This window comes from Apostichopus japonicus, chromosome 2 (genome assembly GCF_037975245.1).
Source record: "Apostichopus japonicus isolate 1M-3 chromosome 2, ASM3797524v1, whole genome shotgun sequence".
In the NCBI taxonomy this organism is placed as follows: domain Eukaryota; kingdom Metazoa; phylum Echinodermata; class Holothuroidea; order Aspidochirotida; family Stichopodidae; genus Apostichopus; species Apostichopus japonicus.
In genome coordinates this window covers 803,760-822,697 of record NC_092562.1, presented here as the reverse complement: position 1 = coordinate 822,697, position 18,938 = coordinate 803,760, and the positions used below count along the sequence as shown (strand labels likewise).

Here is an 18,938-nt window from a genome sequence, read left to right as displayed (position 1 = left end):
AGCCGGAATATATTTATTGCTCCGATTTAGTAATGTCGGCGGGAATTTTTCTAATGACGAAGTAAAGGAACTATAATTATCGTCGGGGGGTAAAGTGATATAAATCAGCTCTGTTGCCACTGTGAACGCGCATTATTTTACCCATGTCTTCACAAAGAGAGACAAAAACATTGGTTAAAGATAATAATTAAGTGGAATAAACTTTCCTATTGTCAAACAAAATTGTTTCGAGAATGCGTGGTTTAGTTAAACAACTCTTGTGTCGAGTTAGTGCATAAATCCATCACCGAAAATGCATAATAAGATGGTCCACTTACATATTTTGTGCAAATACCCATTGACAACATATACTTAACGACAGGTGTCTATTTTATGCATGCCGCCAAACGCCACTCGACGCCCACCCACGTGGGGTTGTCAGTAACGCCATGAATTTCGACACAGTGTAAAGACAGACAACAAAGAGCCTTGATCAATTTGATTCTTTCATTTTTTCTTTCTTTTTCTCCCCTGTTTCGTTAGAACCACATCACGTGATTCGCATAGCGTTCGTCGTTTGCTACTGTGCAACCAACTCCTTTGAAAACGTCACGACTGCAAATAGCGCCTACAGAATTTCAATGTGGAGTCAACTGTACAGAGAGAAAGAGAAGAAGGAATATATCTATATATATACATATATATATACATATATATATATATAGAGATATATATCTAGATATATATATATATATATATATAAAAGGACTAAGTAAAATTGTGCGGGTATAAATATTTACCCTGCCCGCCCACGTAGGTAAGTCGCTGGTAAATGTAGCGAGCCGTGAATTCGGATACACCTTCTACGCTAAATTGCAGACGGTAATCCATTACACTGTAAACCGCCAAGCCAATCTTGTCTGGTTTTTTGACGAATACATAAAGATATCCATTTTGACAAACCTTGATTGATTGACGTGCAAACAGAATGCCACTGTTGAAGTGTATTGTTCTATGTCAATACTCCACCTTTAACAAAGTTTGCTACAAAGCTAGAAAAAAGAAGGAGGCATGTTTGAACGCCTAGACATCGTACTACAATGTCGATATCGAAAAATGTTTATATAACTTCTATAACTGCAGGGTATATTTTATGAATGTTTATAACACGCACGCACGCACATACATACATACATACATACTCATACACATACTCGCACACACAGACCCGCACAGGCAGACCCGCACAGGCAGACCCGCGCGTACACACACATAGATAGATATAGATATATAATTTAAATTGTAAAGAGTTGGAAAATCCAAAACAGTGATAAAACTTCCAGCCTCCACCAGGATTCAAACCCGGACCTCCTGCTTAATATGCGGACACCTTAACCACTAAGATATGGACGCTGATTGTACGTCCCCAGGTTCGAAACCGGTAAGAAAGGTCGAAATTCCACTGTAGGCGTATATATATATATATATATATATATATATATATATATATATATATATATATATATATATATCATATGAAAAGGTAAAAGCACCTCCGGGCGCGTGATGGTAGATTTATACCTGACGATACGCACAGTTAGCTTGAATTATTGACCCTGGGTACGACGAGTCAACGCACCGATTTTCAAAACAACAGTCAAACTTTCAAAAAGAGGAATTGATACTAGGTTCAACTATGTCAGTTCTACCTTTGGTTCGAAATACATTGAGAGAGAGAGAGAGAAACTCGCTTTTACATGTTATGTATATATATATATATATATATATATATATATATATATATATTATATGTAGTGTTAGGCGTCGTTTAACATGAAAATAAACAATGTCCCTGAGAGGGCGGAATATCAGTCTTATAGTGACGTACTCTATTTATGAAAACATAATTGTATCGCTCGAATCACATGAAATAGATAACAAATTCAACGGTGACATTTGACCTTTAAACGATTACCCATAATGCTTGAAGCATATACATACAATGTACTACAATGTGGTTTTATTTATATATAGATACAGAAAGAATAAAATTATAATCGCACGCCCGCGCGTTTCCCTTTACTCTTAAAGGGACACACTATGGTGACATAGGAATATGTAAGATATGCCAGTACGGCCGCTATGTTTTATCAACTTAAAAAATGGGCTTCTTTAAGGCAATTTTGTGACATTTTTGGGATACATATATATCCATGTGCATTTTCGTCAAGAACTTATAACAATATTTTTTGTTCACAAGTTTCCAGGGTGAAAATTTTGAGATAAAGTATGAACAAGTGGGGTCCTTCGTTGAATATGTGACAACATATGGATTACATTAGCGAATTCAGTGAGGTGTATTGTCTGCAAGGTATCGGCTATATCAGTTTGCAGTTCACGCTCTATTGTAAGCGTACGGTAAAATATAACGATAAACGCCGTAAATCATTGTATGCAGTCGCTACTGCATCATGTACGGAGAATATCTACACGATCAACACTGACAGTGACCTGTACTATAGTGTATGATACTGCATACTGTATATATTGTAATCGGTTCATACTTGTATAGGTTTGGAGAATATTTCGTTTCCTGTTATTCGAAAGACTTGCTGTCATATAATTATAAACTATACATTTTAATTCAACCACAGTATGACTGAGCTAGGTTTGTAAAGTATACAAGCAATGCACATATTGTACCGGGATACAAATAAGGGGGGAGGGGGTTGCACAAACTTCACGGGACCGAGGGGCATGTAACTTTGATTGGAGAGGGGGCGGGACCATATAAATTTACAACAAAATAGGGATCCATTACGCATTAGTGATCAAAAATTGAAGTTTTTGGATATGTGGGCAAATTTAATTACAATGTTTATTTCATTTGTTTACCAATATTGCAACAAAACGGCAATTTTTAATAACTATCATTAAAAATTGGAAATTGTTACCAAACCGGGACTCTTCTTATTTAGAAGTGGGGAGGGGGGGGGGGTGCAGGGTGTTTGACGTTTGTACACAAAACTGAGGGGCATGTTTCTTCTGTACCAGGCTGCCTGGGTTTCCCATCTCATGTAATCCACTAAAGTAACAGAACGCATTCTTGTAGCGGCCCGGTAGGGTAACAGGATATATAATGGTTACTCGATCTCGGGGTAAAATAATATCTGAAAGCCAACTCCCGGTCCGGCCCACTTGTTTAGAGACAAAAAAGGTACCAAGATCTGACAACGAGGTTAACAGTGAGGAACGGGAGAGAAAACATACCACCACCGCTTCATATACACGCGGAAGGATATACCGGAGCCCATAAATATCACTATTTATTTATGTAAAACTATGTCTGTTGCGAAACGTGTGTGTGATAAATTATTTTAATCGTCCACTTTTTGGGGAGGGTTGCATAGGCTAGGTTGTCAAATTTTATTTATGACCCCACTCTTTACCCATAAACACTTGTCTTCAGTATGTATTTTAACTAGTTTGTGTACCTTATTGGAAAACCAAGATCGAGTCTTGTCAAAAAAAAAAAAAAACATGACCAAAAAAAAAACAGAAGTAAATATTTGTCATGGTTACATTGATTGGTACGTAACCTATAACTCTTTAGTTCAAATCGTTTTGTGGGAAGAATTGTCATATTTTGCGATGAAAGTACATGTTATGGAGAACCATTAGAGTCATAAACTATATGGATGCCTGCGTGGCTGCCGTGGGTTCTACGGTTTTCACTGTGGCTGTATTATGTTGGTGTGTTAAACCAAGTAATGTGGTGTTTTCTGTTTTATGCTCTGGTTGTTGTTATGCTGGGGAGGTGGATGATATGGTAGTGTTATGTAACCCACTTATTCATCTACCCTATTTCGTAATATAAGTTACCATTCAAGTCTCCGAGTCTTCCGATTGTTACTATCCCAGATGCGCTCACGCATTCTACATAACTGGAACTCGCCAACAAAGTGTTTCTGCGGACTTCATGAATATTCATTACTTACTGGAACATTCCTTTACACTCCGGGGATAAAAGCCACAGACGCCCGATTGAGCGCCCTCTCCGTTTTCTCCGTTCGTTCCGTTCAGAGGTTGCCACAACTCTGATGTTTCCTTGGCATTGATTACTGTGCCCATTTTAAACACAGTATATATTTAACTCTATACTTTTGTCGGAACTCCGACCTACTCACTCTAATGGCTTCGCGTCGCTCTATCTGAACTTTATCTACATCCAGCCGAACTACTTCTAAAGCAAACCTGGACACTATCCGCCTAGCACTATAAGGTAACTCAAGAAATAAGCAGAAACTCTCCCCCCGGTTCTCCAAGTCCAGAAAGACGTTAATTGAATTAAGAATCGATAGTTATGTATTATGTTCATATTTATACTTTGTTCTGCCATGTAAATAGCTTATTAAATGCTTTAAACTTACTTTCATCCTCGTGTTCTCCTTTTTATGTCACGTGATCTGTTCTCCACATTAAGTCTGAGAACGGTCACGTAACATAATTGGGGGCCTATCCGGGAACTCGAATTAGACGAACTTCCTTAATCCAGACATTCATTATGTCTTTCGATTTGAAAAAGTTTATCGATAAGCCATCTATTGATGAGCTAAATTCCCTTAAGAAATCTGACATTATTCAGATTGCGAAACATTATCAAGTTGACTTCAAAACAAACATGAGAAAGGATGAAATTAAGAAGTTAGTAGCAGAACATTTGGTTGATGAAAATGAATTAGAGGAATCGGAACTTGGGGATTTGTCCTATGTGAGCTTCAATGAGGGTGCAAGCACGTTAGAGTTGAGAAAATTAGAGCTACAAGCCCAAAAAGAGATTAAATTGATGGAAATTGAAATGGAGAAAGAAATCAGATTGAAGGAATTAGATTTAAAATCATCGGCTGCAGACCCTGGCTCACCCATTTCCCTGGTTTCTGGTTTACACATTAGTAAATGCTTGTCTCTAATTCCTAAGTTTAAAGAAGTTGATGTAGACAATTTCTTTTGTCATTTTGAGAAATTGGCGCATTCGTTGTTATGGCCAAAAGATAAATGGGTGCTGTTGATTCAAAGTTCTTTTGTTGGCAAGGCACAAGAAATTTATTCTGCATTATCTCTGGCAGATAGCCTTGATTATGATATTGTAAAAACAGCGGTTCTTAATGCTTATGAACTTGTACCTGAAGCGTATAGGCAAAAGTTTCGAAATTTCAAGAAACAACCAAATCAAACTTATGTTGAATTTGCTCGGGTGAAAGAAACTCATTTCAATCACTGGTGTTCTTCTAAAGAGGTTCAGGAATTCGAGGAACTGAGACAACTTATGCTGGTTGAAGAGTTCAAAAACTGTCTAAGTAACGAAATTAGAGTTCACCTTGATGAACGCCAAGTTGATTCTTTATCTAAAGCTGCTGTAATGGCAGACGATTATACCCTCACTCACCAATCTTTTAGAAATGTAACAAATAAGTCGCATCTTAATTATGTTAGGGCTAGTAATCCTTCCAAGTCGTATGATTCTGTTAACAAACGGCAATCATACCCAAGTCGCAGTAAAGACGACTATGTCAGCTCTAACAGGGTTGACCCTGGTGTACCTGTTTGTGGTTATTGTCGTAGTAAAGGTCACCTAATGGCAAATTGTTTCAAATTGGCTAGAAAGAGAGAACGGGAGAGGGAAATGTCACCAAATCCATTAGCAATTGTAGATAGATCACCCCATAAGCTTGTAACACCTGTGAGAACTGACAAAATTACTAGGCGTACTAATGAAATCCAAGACGAATTTTTACCATTTGTCTCTGATGGTTTTGTATCTCTTAACGAGGATCTCCCGCCAGTGAAAATTAGGGTATTACGGGACACGGGTGCTGATCAATCTCTGCTATTGGAAGGCATATTGCCACTGTCTGAACAAACATCAGCTGGCGGAGATGTATTGCTTCAGGGGGTGGGGTGTATTTCTATTCCTGTGCCAGTTCATAACATCCATCTTCAATCAAACATTGTATCGGGTATGGTTATGGTGGGTGTTAGACCATATCTTCCTGCAAAAGGGGTGCAGTTTCTCTTAGGCAATGATTTGGCAGGTGGCAGAGTAATAGTCAATCCAATTGTCACTGACAAGCCGAGCACTTGTGATAACACAGAGCAGTTACAGAAAGAAATTCCTAATCTCTTCCCTGCATGTGCTGTGACTCGCGCTATGTCTAAAAAACTTCAAGAAGTTTCAAATTCGGATCATTCTTCCTTTTCAAACGAGACTAACTCCAAACATAGGGAGTCTCCTAAGAAATGTCCTCCAAAAGAGGCTTTCCATAATTCCCAAGCGGAATTTAATTTGGCTGATACCTTTTTGGGTCGCCTTTATAATGATCCCGACCCTCCTTTGGGTCCCCTAAGTTCGTTACCAAACGGTGCGAACCCAGAACAGTCAAACTCTGTTCCTTTTGAGGTGTTCTCTTCTGATTCCCTGTCAAGAGAACAACTCCTGTTAGAGCAGGAAAAAGATCCTGAACTAACCTTGCTGTGCGACAAGGCAATCACCGAGGACGAAGCAGAAAACGTCCCGGTTTGTTTTTACCTTAAAAAGGGTATATTAATGAGAAAGTGGAGACCACCAGATGTATCCGCATTTGATGAGTGGCGAGTTTATCACCAAGTGGTCGTTCCTAAAGTCTATAGGTCTGATGTATTAAGTTTGGCACATGAGACGCCTTTTTCTGGTCATCTTGGCGTTAACAAAACATACCATCGTATTTTGAATCACTTCTTTTGGCCAAATCTTAAGAAAGATGTTTCTTATTTCTGTAGAACATGTCATACATGTCAACTAGTGGGTAAACCGAATCAAACAATCCCACCAGCACCACTTAAACCAATTCCCGCTTTTGAAGAGCCTTTTAGTAGAGTGATCATAGATTGCGTCGGTCCTCTACCGAAAACTAAATCTGGTAACCAGTATATGCTTACTATAATGTGCGCATCGACAAGGTTCCCCGAAGCTATTCCTGTTAGGGATATTAAGGCTAAGACCGTGTGTAAGGTTTTGATTAAATTCTTTACTTTGGTTGGTTTACCAAAGTCTGTTCAATCCGATCAGGGTTCAAATTTTATGTCAAGAGTTTTCCAACAAGCTATGTATCAGTTGAATATTAGACAAGTTACATCTAGCGCTTATCATCCACAAAGCCAAGGTGCGTTGGAAAGATTCCACCAAACATTGAAGAGTATGATTAGGACATATTGTTTTGAAAATGTAAAAGATTGGGATGAAGGTGTTCATTTCTTAATGTTTGCTGCCCGAGAGTCAATTCAAGAGTCATTAGGGTTTAGCCCGTTCGAGCTTGTGTTTGGTCACAGAGTTCGTGGTCCACTAAAAATGTTGAAAGAAAAGTGGATGTGCGAGACAGAAGACCTGAATATTCTTGATTATGTCTGTAAGTTCAAGTACAGACTTCACAGAGCATGTGAGATTGCCAGAGAAAACCTAAAGAGTGCTCAAAATAGCATGAAACTTAGATATGACAAACGTGCGGTAGATAGATCATTTTCACCTGGAAACAAGGTATTAGTGTTTTTGCCAGTTCCTAATTCACCATTGCATGCTCGATATTTTGGCCCTTATGTTATTCACAAAAAAGTGAGTGACACTGATTACATTGTTTTGACTCCGGACAGACGTAAATCCAAGAGATTGTGTCATATTAACATGCTTAAGAAATATTACGAGAGAAACTCTAAGGATAATAGTTTCAAGATTACGTCATCAATTGTTACTTCTGAAGTAGATTGTGAAGATGAGGTCGAAGGTCAAAATGTTCCAGAAATGTGTATTAAATTGCAAAATTCTGATGTAATGTCAAACCTTGATAAGAAGTTATGCCATTTGTCAACTGTTCAAAGTGAGCAAATCGGTTCATTGTTGCGAGATTTTTCACATCTATTTTCAGACAGTCCGACCAGGACTAATCTAGTGTATCACGATGTTGATGTGGGTGATTCGAAGTCAATTAAGCAACACCCATATAGAATGAATCCTGTAAAATCTAAGCATCTGCGTGATGAAATTCAGTATATGTTGAAACATGATATTATTGAACCTAGCGACAGTGAGTGGTCTTCTCCATGTATTTTGGTTCCCAAACCAGACGGAAGTTTTAGATTTTGTACCGATTATCGGAAAGTAAACACCGTTACACGGACCGATTCATACCCCATCCCTAGAGTGGATGATTGTATTGATAGAATTGGTAATGCAAGGTTCGTAACGAAGTTTGACTTGCTAAAAGGGTACTGGGAAATACCACTCACTGATCGAGCTAAGAGAGTGTCGGCATTCGTTACACCCGATGGGTTATTTCAATATAAAGTAATGCCGTTCGGAATGAAGAACGCTCCAGCGACATTCCAACGTTTGTTAAACAATATAACTGCCAGTTTAGAAAATTGTGAAGTTTATATTGATGACATTATTGTGTATAGCAACTCGTGGTATGAGCATGTAACTCGTATTAGATCACTTTTTGAGAAGTTAACTGAGGCAAATCTTACTGTAAATCTTGTCAAAAGTGAGATTGCACATGCAAATGTTATTTTTCTAGGTCACGTGGTTGGTCAAGGCGAGGTAAAACCCGTCAAGGCCAAGGTTGAGGCTATTGACAAATATCCAGTCCCAGCTACGAAAAAGCAATTAATGCGATTTTTAGGTATGGCTGGGTACTATAGGAGATTTTGTCGGAATTTTTCCGATGTTGCTGCTCCGCTCACGAATTTATTGAGTAAGAGCACAAAGTTTGTTTGGACAGAGAGTTGTCAAAATGCTTTTGATAAAGTCAAGGCAATCTTAATGAGTTCCCCTGTTTTAAGAGCTCCAAATTTTTCTAAGCAGTTTACGTTAGCAACAGACGCAAGTGATTTTGGTGTAGGCGCTGTTCTCTTACAAGTCGATGATCACGGTGTCGATCACCCAGTGTGTTATTTTTCAAAAAAGTTCAATTCACATCAAAAGAATTATTCCACCATTGAGAAGGAAACGTTATCTTTGTTGTTAGGACTTCAACATTTTGATGTTTACTTAGGCACTACTTCATTTCCAATTATCGTGCTAACCGATCATAATCCTTTAACGTTTTTGCAAAAGATGAGAAACAAGAATCAAAGATTGATTCGATGGAGCTTATTTTTGCAACAGTATAATTTATGTATTAAGCACATTAAAGGAAAAGAAAATGTCATTCCAGATGTATTGTCAAGAGCATAAAATGCATTCGAATATTTATCTTCTTCAATGTGTAATTCCTTAAAAAAGGATCTTCATTGTATTAAAGCTTTGTTCTATGGCCAAACCTTTTCCCCAGGAGGGAGAGTGTTATGTAACCCACTTATTCATCTACCCTATTTCGTAATATAAGTTACCATTCAAGTCTCCGAGTCTTCCGATTGTTACTATCCCAGATGCGCTCACGCATTCTACATAACTGGAACTCGCCAACAAAGTGTTTCTGCGGACTTCATGAATATTCATTACTTACTGGAACATTCCTTTACACTCCGGGGATAAAAGCCACAGACGCCCGATTGAGCGCCCTCTCCGTTTTCTCCGTTCGTTCCGTTCAGAGGTTGCCACAACTCTGATGTTTCCTTGGCATTGATTACTGTGCCCATTTTAAACACAGTATATATTTAACTCTATACTTTTGTCGGAACTCCGACCTACTCACTCTAATGGCTTCGCGTCGCTCTATCTGAACTTTATCTACATCCAGCCGAACTACTTCTAAAGCAAACCTGGACACTATCCGCCTAGCACTATAAGGTAACTCAAGAAATAAGCAGAAACTCTCCCCCCGGTTCTCCAAGTCCAGAAAGACGTTAATTGAATTAAGAATCGATAGTTATGTATTATGTTCATATTTATACTTTGTTCTGCCATGTAAATAGCTTATTAAATGCTTTAAACTTACTTTCATCCTCGTGTTCTCCTTTTTATGTCACGTGATCTGTTCTCCACATTAAGTCTGAGAACGGTCACGTAACAGTAGTCATAACCACTCCTGGTAAGGTGGCGCTGCTTCGTTGAAGACTGTTTCTTTAAAAGATATGGTGGACCGAGAGACGTCTGATGATGCTTTCTTGAATGTTGTTTATTACTGAAGGTGGATGGTCAGGCCCGTAGCGAGAGTAACCGATTGTTTCTCCTTTTTTGGGGGGATGGGGGGTCACATAAATGCAGGAGAATCGCCACCCTATAGGACGTGCCTGAGGGGAGAGGGTGTCACGCACTTAATAAAAGTGCTGCTTATCTCAGTGGCCTTATAGATGCAAAAATGATGCAATCTTTTCTATTACTTTTGCATTCCATTTTTCTGTTTGTATATCAACCTTACCTTATTTTTTATGCAGCTATATAGATTTTGCAAAATAACGAAATATTTCGTTCCACCCCCCCCCCCCCCCACCGGTGACTGCATGCCTGTGGATGGTTGATCTCTCTATGCACGTATGTAGCATATAGTGTTGGTATAAGAAATTCCTTGGTTTATACATAGATAAATATTTTCCACCTGGGCACCAACTACGAGACATATTGAACCGCAACACCATCACGATGATTAGCTCCTACAGTAACGCCCAACGTATCCCAGATCATAGCTACTCATAACAAATCCATTCTGAAAACTGAGAAAACTGTAAAATCCACACAAGACAAACCAAACTGCAACTGTCGTTAAAGCAAACCATGTCCGCTTAAAGGAAACTTCCTATCATATGGTGCAATATATACCAAGCCACAGTGAGAAGACAGGATAGCCTTTATAAGGAAATAAGGAGGAACCACATGTTGGACTAACTGAAAACATACAGCCTGCTTTACCTTTGACATTGTATAGATCGAGCTTAATATATATATATATATATATATATATATATATATATATATATATATATATATATATATATATGTGTGTGTGTGTGTGTGTGTATGTATATACGCAAATGAACATCAAACTTTTAGCTATATACATTGTGTGTATACATTTAGCGGCTTCAAAAGACAAATCTTATCTTAGATCAATTAAGTATACACGGAAATCCCGTTCACGAGCGTGTTAACCCTTAAAGAGATACATTGTCGGGCGGTTCTCAACTTGGCCCGTTTCTACTGGTGATGTCATAACAAAGTAACAAAATCTTATCATATATGATTTATGTTTCGTTGTTTTAAATCTCAACGAGCAACCATTCAAATTTGAATGGATATTATAAACGACATGAATAATAACCAAACTGATAACACGTTGTGTAAATTATTTTTATTCCTTAATCAGAATCGATAAGACATTGTATCATACAAGAGTCCATTGTATCAGGTCTTTCCATCACCCCCTTATCATCGAAACACTTCATTCTGGGATAATTGTCATCATAATTTCAATATCTTTACAGTCAGTTGCGGGCTTACTATATGTATATGCGTTTGGTCGGTAATGTTACGACAGATATATGTGATACAGAGTCAATATTTAAAGAGACAATCTAGTATAGCAAGGAATGAGTATATAGGCTATAAGGTCAACTATAGCGATACATGGAAGAAAACCTATAGTACAGCAAAGAATTGAGTATAGGCTATAAGGGCAACTATAAGGCTGCATGTTAGAAAACCTATAGTAAATCAAAGAAATGAGTATAGGCTATAAGGGCAACTATTGGGATACATGGTAGAAAACCTGTAGTACAGCAAAGAATTGAGTATAGGCTATAAGGGCAACTATAAGGCTGCATGTTAGAAAACCTATAGTAAATCAAAGAAATGAGTATAGGCTATAAGGGCAACTATTGGGATATATGAGAAAACCTATAAAGTACAGCAAAGAATTGAGTATAGGCTATAAGGGCAACTATAAGGCTGCATGTTAGAAAACCTATAGTACAGCAAAGAAATGAGTATAGGCTATAAGGGCAACTATTGGGATATATGGTAGAAAACCTATAAAGTACAGCAAAGAATTGAGTATAGGCTATAAGGGCAACTATAAGGCTGCATGTTAGAAAACCTATAGTACAGCAAAGAAATGAGTATAGGCTATAAGGGCAACTATAAGGCTGCATGTTAGAAAACCTATAGTACAGCAAAGAAATGAGTATAGGCTATAAGGGCAACTATAAGGCTGCATGTTAGAAAACCTATAGTACAGCAAAGAAATGAGTATAGGCTATAAGGGCAACTATTGGGATATATGGTAGAAAACCTATAAAGTACAGCAAAGAATTGAGTATAGGCTATAAGGGCAACTATAAGGCTGCATGTTAGAAAACCTATAGTACAGCAAAGAAATGAGTATAGGCTATAAGGGCAACTATTGGGATATATGGTAGAAAACCTATAAAGTACAGCAAAGAATTGAGTATAGGCTATAAGGGCAACTATAAGGCTGCATGTTAGAAAACCTATAGTACAGCAAAGAAATGAGTATAGGCTATAAGGGCAACTATTGGGATATATGGTAGAAAACCTATAAAGTACAGCAAAGAAATGAGTATAGGCTATAAGGGCAACTATAAGGCTGCATGTTAGAACATCTAGTATAGCAAGGAATGAGTATATAGGCTATAAGGGCAACTATAGGGATACATGGTAGTAAACCTATAGTACAGCAAAGAAACTATAGAGGCATGGTAGAAAACCTATAGTACAGCAAATAAATGAGTATAGGCCATAAGGGCAACTATTGGGATACATGGTAGTAAACCTATAGTACAGCAAAGAAACTATAGAGGCATGGTAGAAAACCTATAGTACAGCAAATAAATGAGTATAGGCCATAAGGGCAACTATTGGGATACATGGTAGTAAACCTATAGTACAGCAAAGAAACTATAGAGGCATGGTAGAAAACCTATAGTACAGCAAATAAATGAGTATAGGCCATAAGGGCAACTATAGGGATACATGGTAGTAAACCTAGTATAGCAAAGAAACTATAGAGCTACATGGTAGATAACCTACTATAGCAACGAAATGAGTGTATCATACAAGGGCAACTATAGAGATACATGGTAGAAAACCTATAGTACAGCAAGAAATGAGTATATAGGATATAAGGGCAACTTAGGGCTGCATGGTAGAAAATCTAGTATAGCAAGGAATGTGTACATAGGATATAAGGTCAACTATAGGCTGCATGGTGCAAAACATAGTATAGCAAAGATATGAGTATATAGGCTATAAGGTCAACTATAGGGATACATTGTAAAAAACCTATAGAACAGCAAATAAATGAGTATATGCTATAAGGGCAACTGTAGGGCTGGATAGCTCAGATGGCTTCTTCAACATTTGCCAGGGCTGTAGAAGTTGTTTTATTCCAATATGCACTATACTAGTTAGCCTTTATGTTATCACAGCAAGTGGGATTAAGCAGCCCCCCCCCCCCCTCTCCGTAAAAAAAGCAAGGGGACAGAATATTGCAGAACGTCCTGGTGAACAGTACTCAACACGTATAAAATATGTATGTGGGGTAGAACCTAAACAGTCCACAATTCTTCAGATTTGTTTCAAAAGTTGCAAAATATTGCACCAGTTTGTATCTAAACAACCTCCATTTTACTAAAATTTCTCAAAATGCAAGGGTTACCCCTCTCCTTTAGCCTCTCGTTCTTGATGACATTTTGTCTGATATACCCCACACCACCACCCCCCCCCCCCTCTCCCCATCCGCGTACAAAAACTGTGGTTTTTAATATGTTCCTTTCATTAAAAAAGTGTGACCGGACCACAAATGTTAAATATGAAAATGTTTTTTGTAGTATTATTATTATAACCATTAATTTTATAATAATTGTTCGCTCATTGAACTTCACTTGGAAAGGTAAAAATTTAAGGAGGTTTCTGAATTTGGTCATTTGCCAATTTTATGGGAGGTGATATTGGAGATCAAATGAAAAAAAAAAAAAAAAAAACTATTACATTAAAGTGAGAAATTGTTTTAATTATTGTCAAGCGTAAAGATAACGTCCCCAACAGTCTACTGTCAAAGATATTAAACAATTTCTGAAAAGCACAGATCAAGATATTCAACGGCTTTATAACAGGAATATTACCTACAAGAGCCAATATTAGCATATTTCTTAAATAATAATTATTGGTATAGGCATTTACCCAACCAAGGCTGGTAGCCATCGATGTCAGCTGTTACCATTTGTGATACGGCGACGACATTGTTAAAACTGACCTTTAAGTAGCACTTATGTAGATGATATCAAAAACCCGTCTCATTGTTTGCAGTTATTTGGTGTTACATATTTGAAGGGTTTTTTTTTTTTACAACAAAAAAACTGAGACAAGGTATAATGATGGATCGATGCAAGACAAATGTCAACATTATTCAGAAGTTTTGTTGTCCCAAAGTAAAGTACCTTTTGTTGTCCTAAAGTAAATGACTGTTTTGTGTTTTTTACAAAAGCAAAGTAAAACGACTGCTACTCTGTCGATTTGAAATGGAACTTTGATAAGAGTTGCATCCATCTGAAGATTACTTGCCACTCAACAACAAATATATATATATATATATATATCATATCAAGTATATCAAGATAAGAAGAAAGTATACCGCCCTCTATATTCATTTACTCTATATTGACATTTTTCTGACTTAATTACTTTTTCTATGGCTGTATCGCAGTCCCCCAACGGTGTATTCCCCCCTCCCTATGACTGTAGCGCCCGTTATATATGGCCTTACACTACACCCCTCCCCCCCCCCCCCCAACCATGACCACAACCATATTACTCATGTTACAGATCACGACAAGTTGGGTGGGCATACTTCTATATAATCACGATGAGTGTAGTTCCGTAAAGTGTGGATGACTTAAATAGTGCCATCACTTTGAAGTTAATACGGACGATTCCGAGCTGTGACTGTGACGTTATCAATAAACAGGTTCACAAGATTCAAATACAACCTGTGTTTGACACAATGAGATTAACGGATTTAAAAAGGTGTGAAAATGGTTACATATCAGTCATCGTGCTAACATCCCCTACAACCGGTGGTCATATGCCTGTATATATATAACTTCACCAACCTTTGGAATTTCTCCGCATTTAAGGCAACAAGAATGGGATACCGCAAAAAGGAAGACAGGAGGAGAGAGATTAATACAAACAAACTAAGGAGAAATAAACAAGGAACACAGGAAAGTACAGCACGCTGGGAGTGGCGCGGGGGTGGGGATTAATGAAACACTATGGTAAGGTGTAAGAAAAAAAATATATATATATATATATCTATAAATATATATATATTTATATATATATATATATATATATATATATATATATATATATATATATATCTATAAATATATATATATATATCTATAAATATTAATATACATATATATATATATATATATATATATATAAATAGATATATATATATATATATATCTATCTATAAATATACATATACATATATATATATATATATATATATATATATATATATATATATATATATATATATATATACAAATGTCAATGAGAGCGTATTACAGGGTGAACCCCTGGTGCTTTTGAATCTGACATTGTACACAGAATGACCAATGTTGAAAGTTATAGAAAGCCATTAATATACATTCAAACGATATACAAGCATTCACACCAGTATAATCACTCGTCCCTTGGCATGTACGGCAATGCTTGAAGACAAATTTGTTTAATCCTTCTTACATTATTTTTCCATTTTGTTCCAAAAATTTAAAGCAATTGAAGACAAATATAATGTATTGTACATAAAGATCGTATGAAAAGGGTCTGTTGTTCGCCTGTTGCCTATTGTTCCTATATTTCTCTTTTTTTGAGTTGTTCAGTCAAAACGTAATTGTGGAGTCAAAATAACAAATCGAATAGTTTGAAAAGAAATATCGCCCAGCATACATGCAACCATGAAACGTGATGTGCCCGCAAAATCCATACGAAAAATACTGCCCCAAATATGTTATTTTGATTTACCGAGACTCACCTATTGACATAGTACAAATTGAACAACACAGTTTTTTTTTAACATGTTATAACGAGGGCGCTCTTTCAAGAAGCAATTTGGATAATATATAGATTGTATGAATGATCTATAACACCCAACCATTGAAGGGACAGACTGTTTTAATTTTTGCAGTTCTCATCTTTATTGGTGATTTTTGAATCTTGAGAAAGATTTAAAAAAAATACTAATGGTATTAAAATCAGGAGGATTGAAGTAAGGTATAGTTTAAGTTTTATTTTAGAAATTCATTGATTTTACCAACCTTTCACCACTTCTATAGCTTGTAGACGCTGGCCGGAGTTAAATTAAAGTTAATATCAGGGACCTGTCACTGGCAGTCACTCTTGGAAAAACTATAAAGTAAACGAAATAATATAATAAAGACGACACAGTCCATGCGTTACTTTAACAAAATATATATCCGTATCCTCTCGTGGTCTACAATGAAGTCCTTGCCTCAGTTTACAGAGGCAAGACTTTTACATAGTTCATTGCACAATGTGAATTGGGTATAAATAGTTGGCAAGCTTTTAAAATTATTAGTCAAATTAGCTAGTTGCCTTTAACCCAGTCGTTTATAATTAAATGCAGTTTTCAGTCGTTATTTTACTTTCTACATTACGTTAATATATTTCTCTTTTTGAATTGTTGAGTCAAAACGTAATTGTCGAGTCCAAATTGCAGATCGAATAGTTTGAAGAAATATCGCCCGGTATACTTGCAATCATAAAACACGATGTGCCCGGAAACTATTTACGAAAAAACAGACCCCAAAAGTGTTATTTTAATTTATCCAGACACAACTGTTGACATGATACTAATTGAACAACACCAATAGCGAGGGCGCTCTTTCAACAAACAACTTGGATCATTTGTAGTTACGCCATAAACTCCGTGCGGTGATGCTCTTGTATGGTGTCGTTGCCAGTGGTGTATGCAGAGCGGCTCCGGGACAGCAGCCATGTCCCAATCTCCATCTTCGGTCGGACGTTTAAACGTTCAGTCTGGGGGTGTTTACCTTCAGTCGTAGAAGAATTAGACCTCTATTCTTGGCTCAGGAAGGCCCTACGTTCATTCCCCTACCTACTTCACTAAAGAGGAAATTTAGAAGTTGGTCCTCCCCTCCCCCACCTTCTTAATGATGTGAACGCCACTCGTCTGGTATATACCACAAGTAATTGCTGCAATGGTTTACGCATAGATAGAAGTTTTCAAAAGACATGTTCTACCGCCCCCCCCATCCCATCCCTACCCCATATATACTAATTGATTGCTTGTACTATCATGGGTACTTGTAAATTTAACCACCATGACCGTTTAGAGTTTGAGCTATATATGTGGTGAAAGGTTGGTAAAATCAATGAATTTCTAAAATAAAACTTAAACTACCTCACTTCAATCCTCCTGATTTTTATACCATTAGTATTTTTTTTTTTTTTTTTTATAATCTTTCTCAAGATTCAAACATCACCAATGAAGATGAGAACTGCAAAAATAAAAAAAGTGTGTCCCTTCAATTGTTGGGTATTATAGGATGGTTATAAACATTACTCCAACTTTAGTGTGGTATTTGTTCGCCGTCTTATATATTTCCACCCAAAAAAGAAATAATATCAAAGATAATTTGACTTTACCATAGGAGTGCCCCTCCCATTGATTTGGAGGGGGGGGGTAAGATCCCGTGCCATGTCACCCACCCTTGATTTTACAAAAGAACCCGGGGGATGCTATGGGGGTCAGCCGGTAGATGGTCGACCAGAAGCCTCAAGGTGAAGTGGGTGAATCCTTGCCCATGGCCAGAAGGTCCATGCGACCGGCATGTGTACGGACCATGTCCATTGAATAATAACATTGGCCCGATAGGGACCTATTCTCCTATACAATGCTTACAAAAGCCAGCAAGATAGTTCATCAATTTTTAAGATTGAGAATTAAAACAGCGCCATCTCTTTCCACGTTTTGATTTGCGCGCTAAGACAACCAGCATATACGAGTATAGTAAACATCAGGTAACAGTCACAAGAAACTCTAATGACTTATTAGCATAAGATTCATCGGAAACATTAATTAAATATTTCTGAGAAGTTTTGCTAGAAAGACTATGTAGAAACAAAAATATAACACAAACATGGCAACGTGGCAGTGACGTTTTCGGTCGGCTTGAAGGATAACTTTGAGGTACACAATTAATTTTTTGATAAATCGACCAAACGGTGATGGCTTTTAGTGTCAGTCGCGATAGCTTTTTCCGAAAGGAATAACGACCAATCACCTGAATATTTAGTTATTATTATTAATTTTATATATATATATATATATATATATATATATATATATATATATACCGGTATTTATATATATATAGATATATATATATACCGGTATTTATATATATATATATATATATATATATATATATATATAATAATAATATATATATATGTAAATTATTTATATATTTTCATGATCATTTTCGTTATCAGACATTATTTACCCGCCACCATTTACCGACCACGATGAGCTGCGTGCGGTACACATTATAATATTATCTATACACACTACGGTATTGTATATCTGTAAATTTATCTAATGATCCGTGTGGACATCGAAGCGCCAACATCATGCGCTATATGCGCATACGCTTCGTAACGAGAGTGAATTGGGGCCCAAAATGGGTGAATTATCCTAAGAAAGATTGATACTCTCCTTTTTAATATCTTTGGGTATGGTTTCATCTTTCATTGTTCAAAACTATAACAGAACCGCAGCGTCGATGGTGAACTTTATTCGCTGTACTTTCGCTCATTCTATTTCCAGCTGCTCAACTTACAATTAGTCTTGACAAATGATGTAAATTGGTTGAACCGAACGTCTGTTTTGGACCTAGATCATACCTGTCATTCA

General features: G+C 37.0%; 2 protein-coding genes across 2 annotated transcripts in view; one reads left to right on the top strand and one right to left on the bottom strand.

Annotated features, from left to right (window-relative positions):
* The window catches only part of LOC139973298 (doublesex and mab-3 related transcription factor 3, truncated-like), a 42,840-nt gene extending 26,222 nt beyond the window's left edge, over positions 1-16,618 (bottom strand). The window contains exon 1 of the mRNA XM_071979884.1: positions 16,297-16,618. The gene's annotated coding sequence lies outside the window, so the exon portion shown is untranslated. The remainder of the gene's footprint in view (positions 1-16,296) is intronic.
* LOC139975939 (uncharacterized) lies at positions 4,544-9,244 on the top strand. The gene has a single exon (XM_071984239.1). The coding sequence runs from the start codon at positions 4,544-4,546 to the stop codon at positions 9,242-9,244; it is 4,701 nt and encodes a 1,566-aa protein (XP_071840340.1).
* Positions 16,619-18,938: the final 2,320 nt, after the last annotated feature.

Bases quoted from the DNA above. Each gene is read 5' to 3' on its own strand.
- LOC139975939 (XM_071984239.1), top strand. From the start codon at position 4,544: ATGTCTTTCGATTTGAAAAAGTTTATCGATAAGCCATCTATTGATGAG.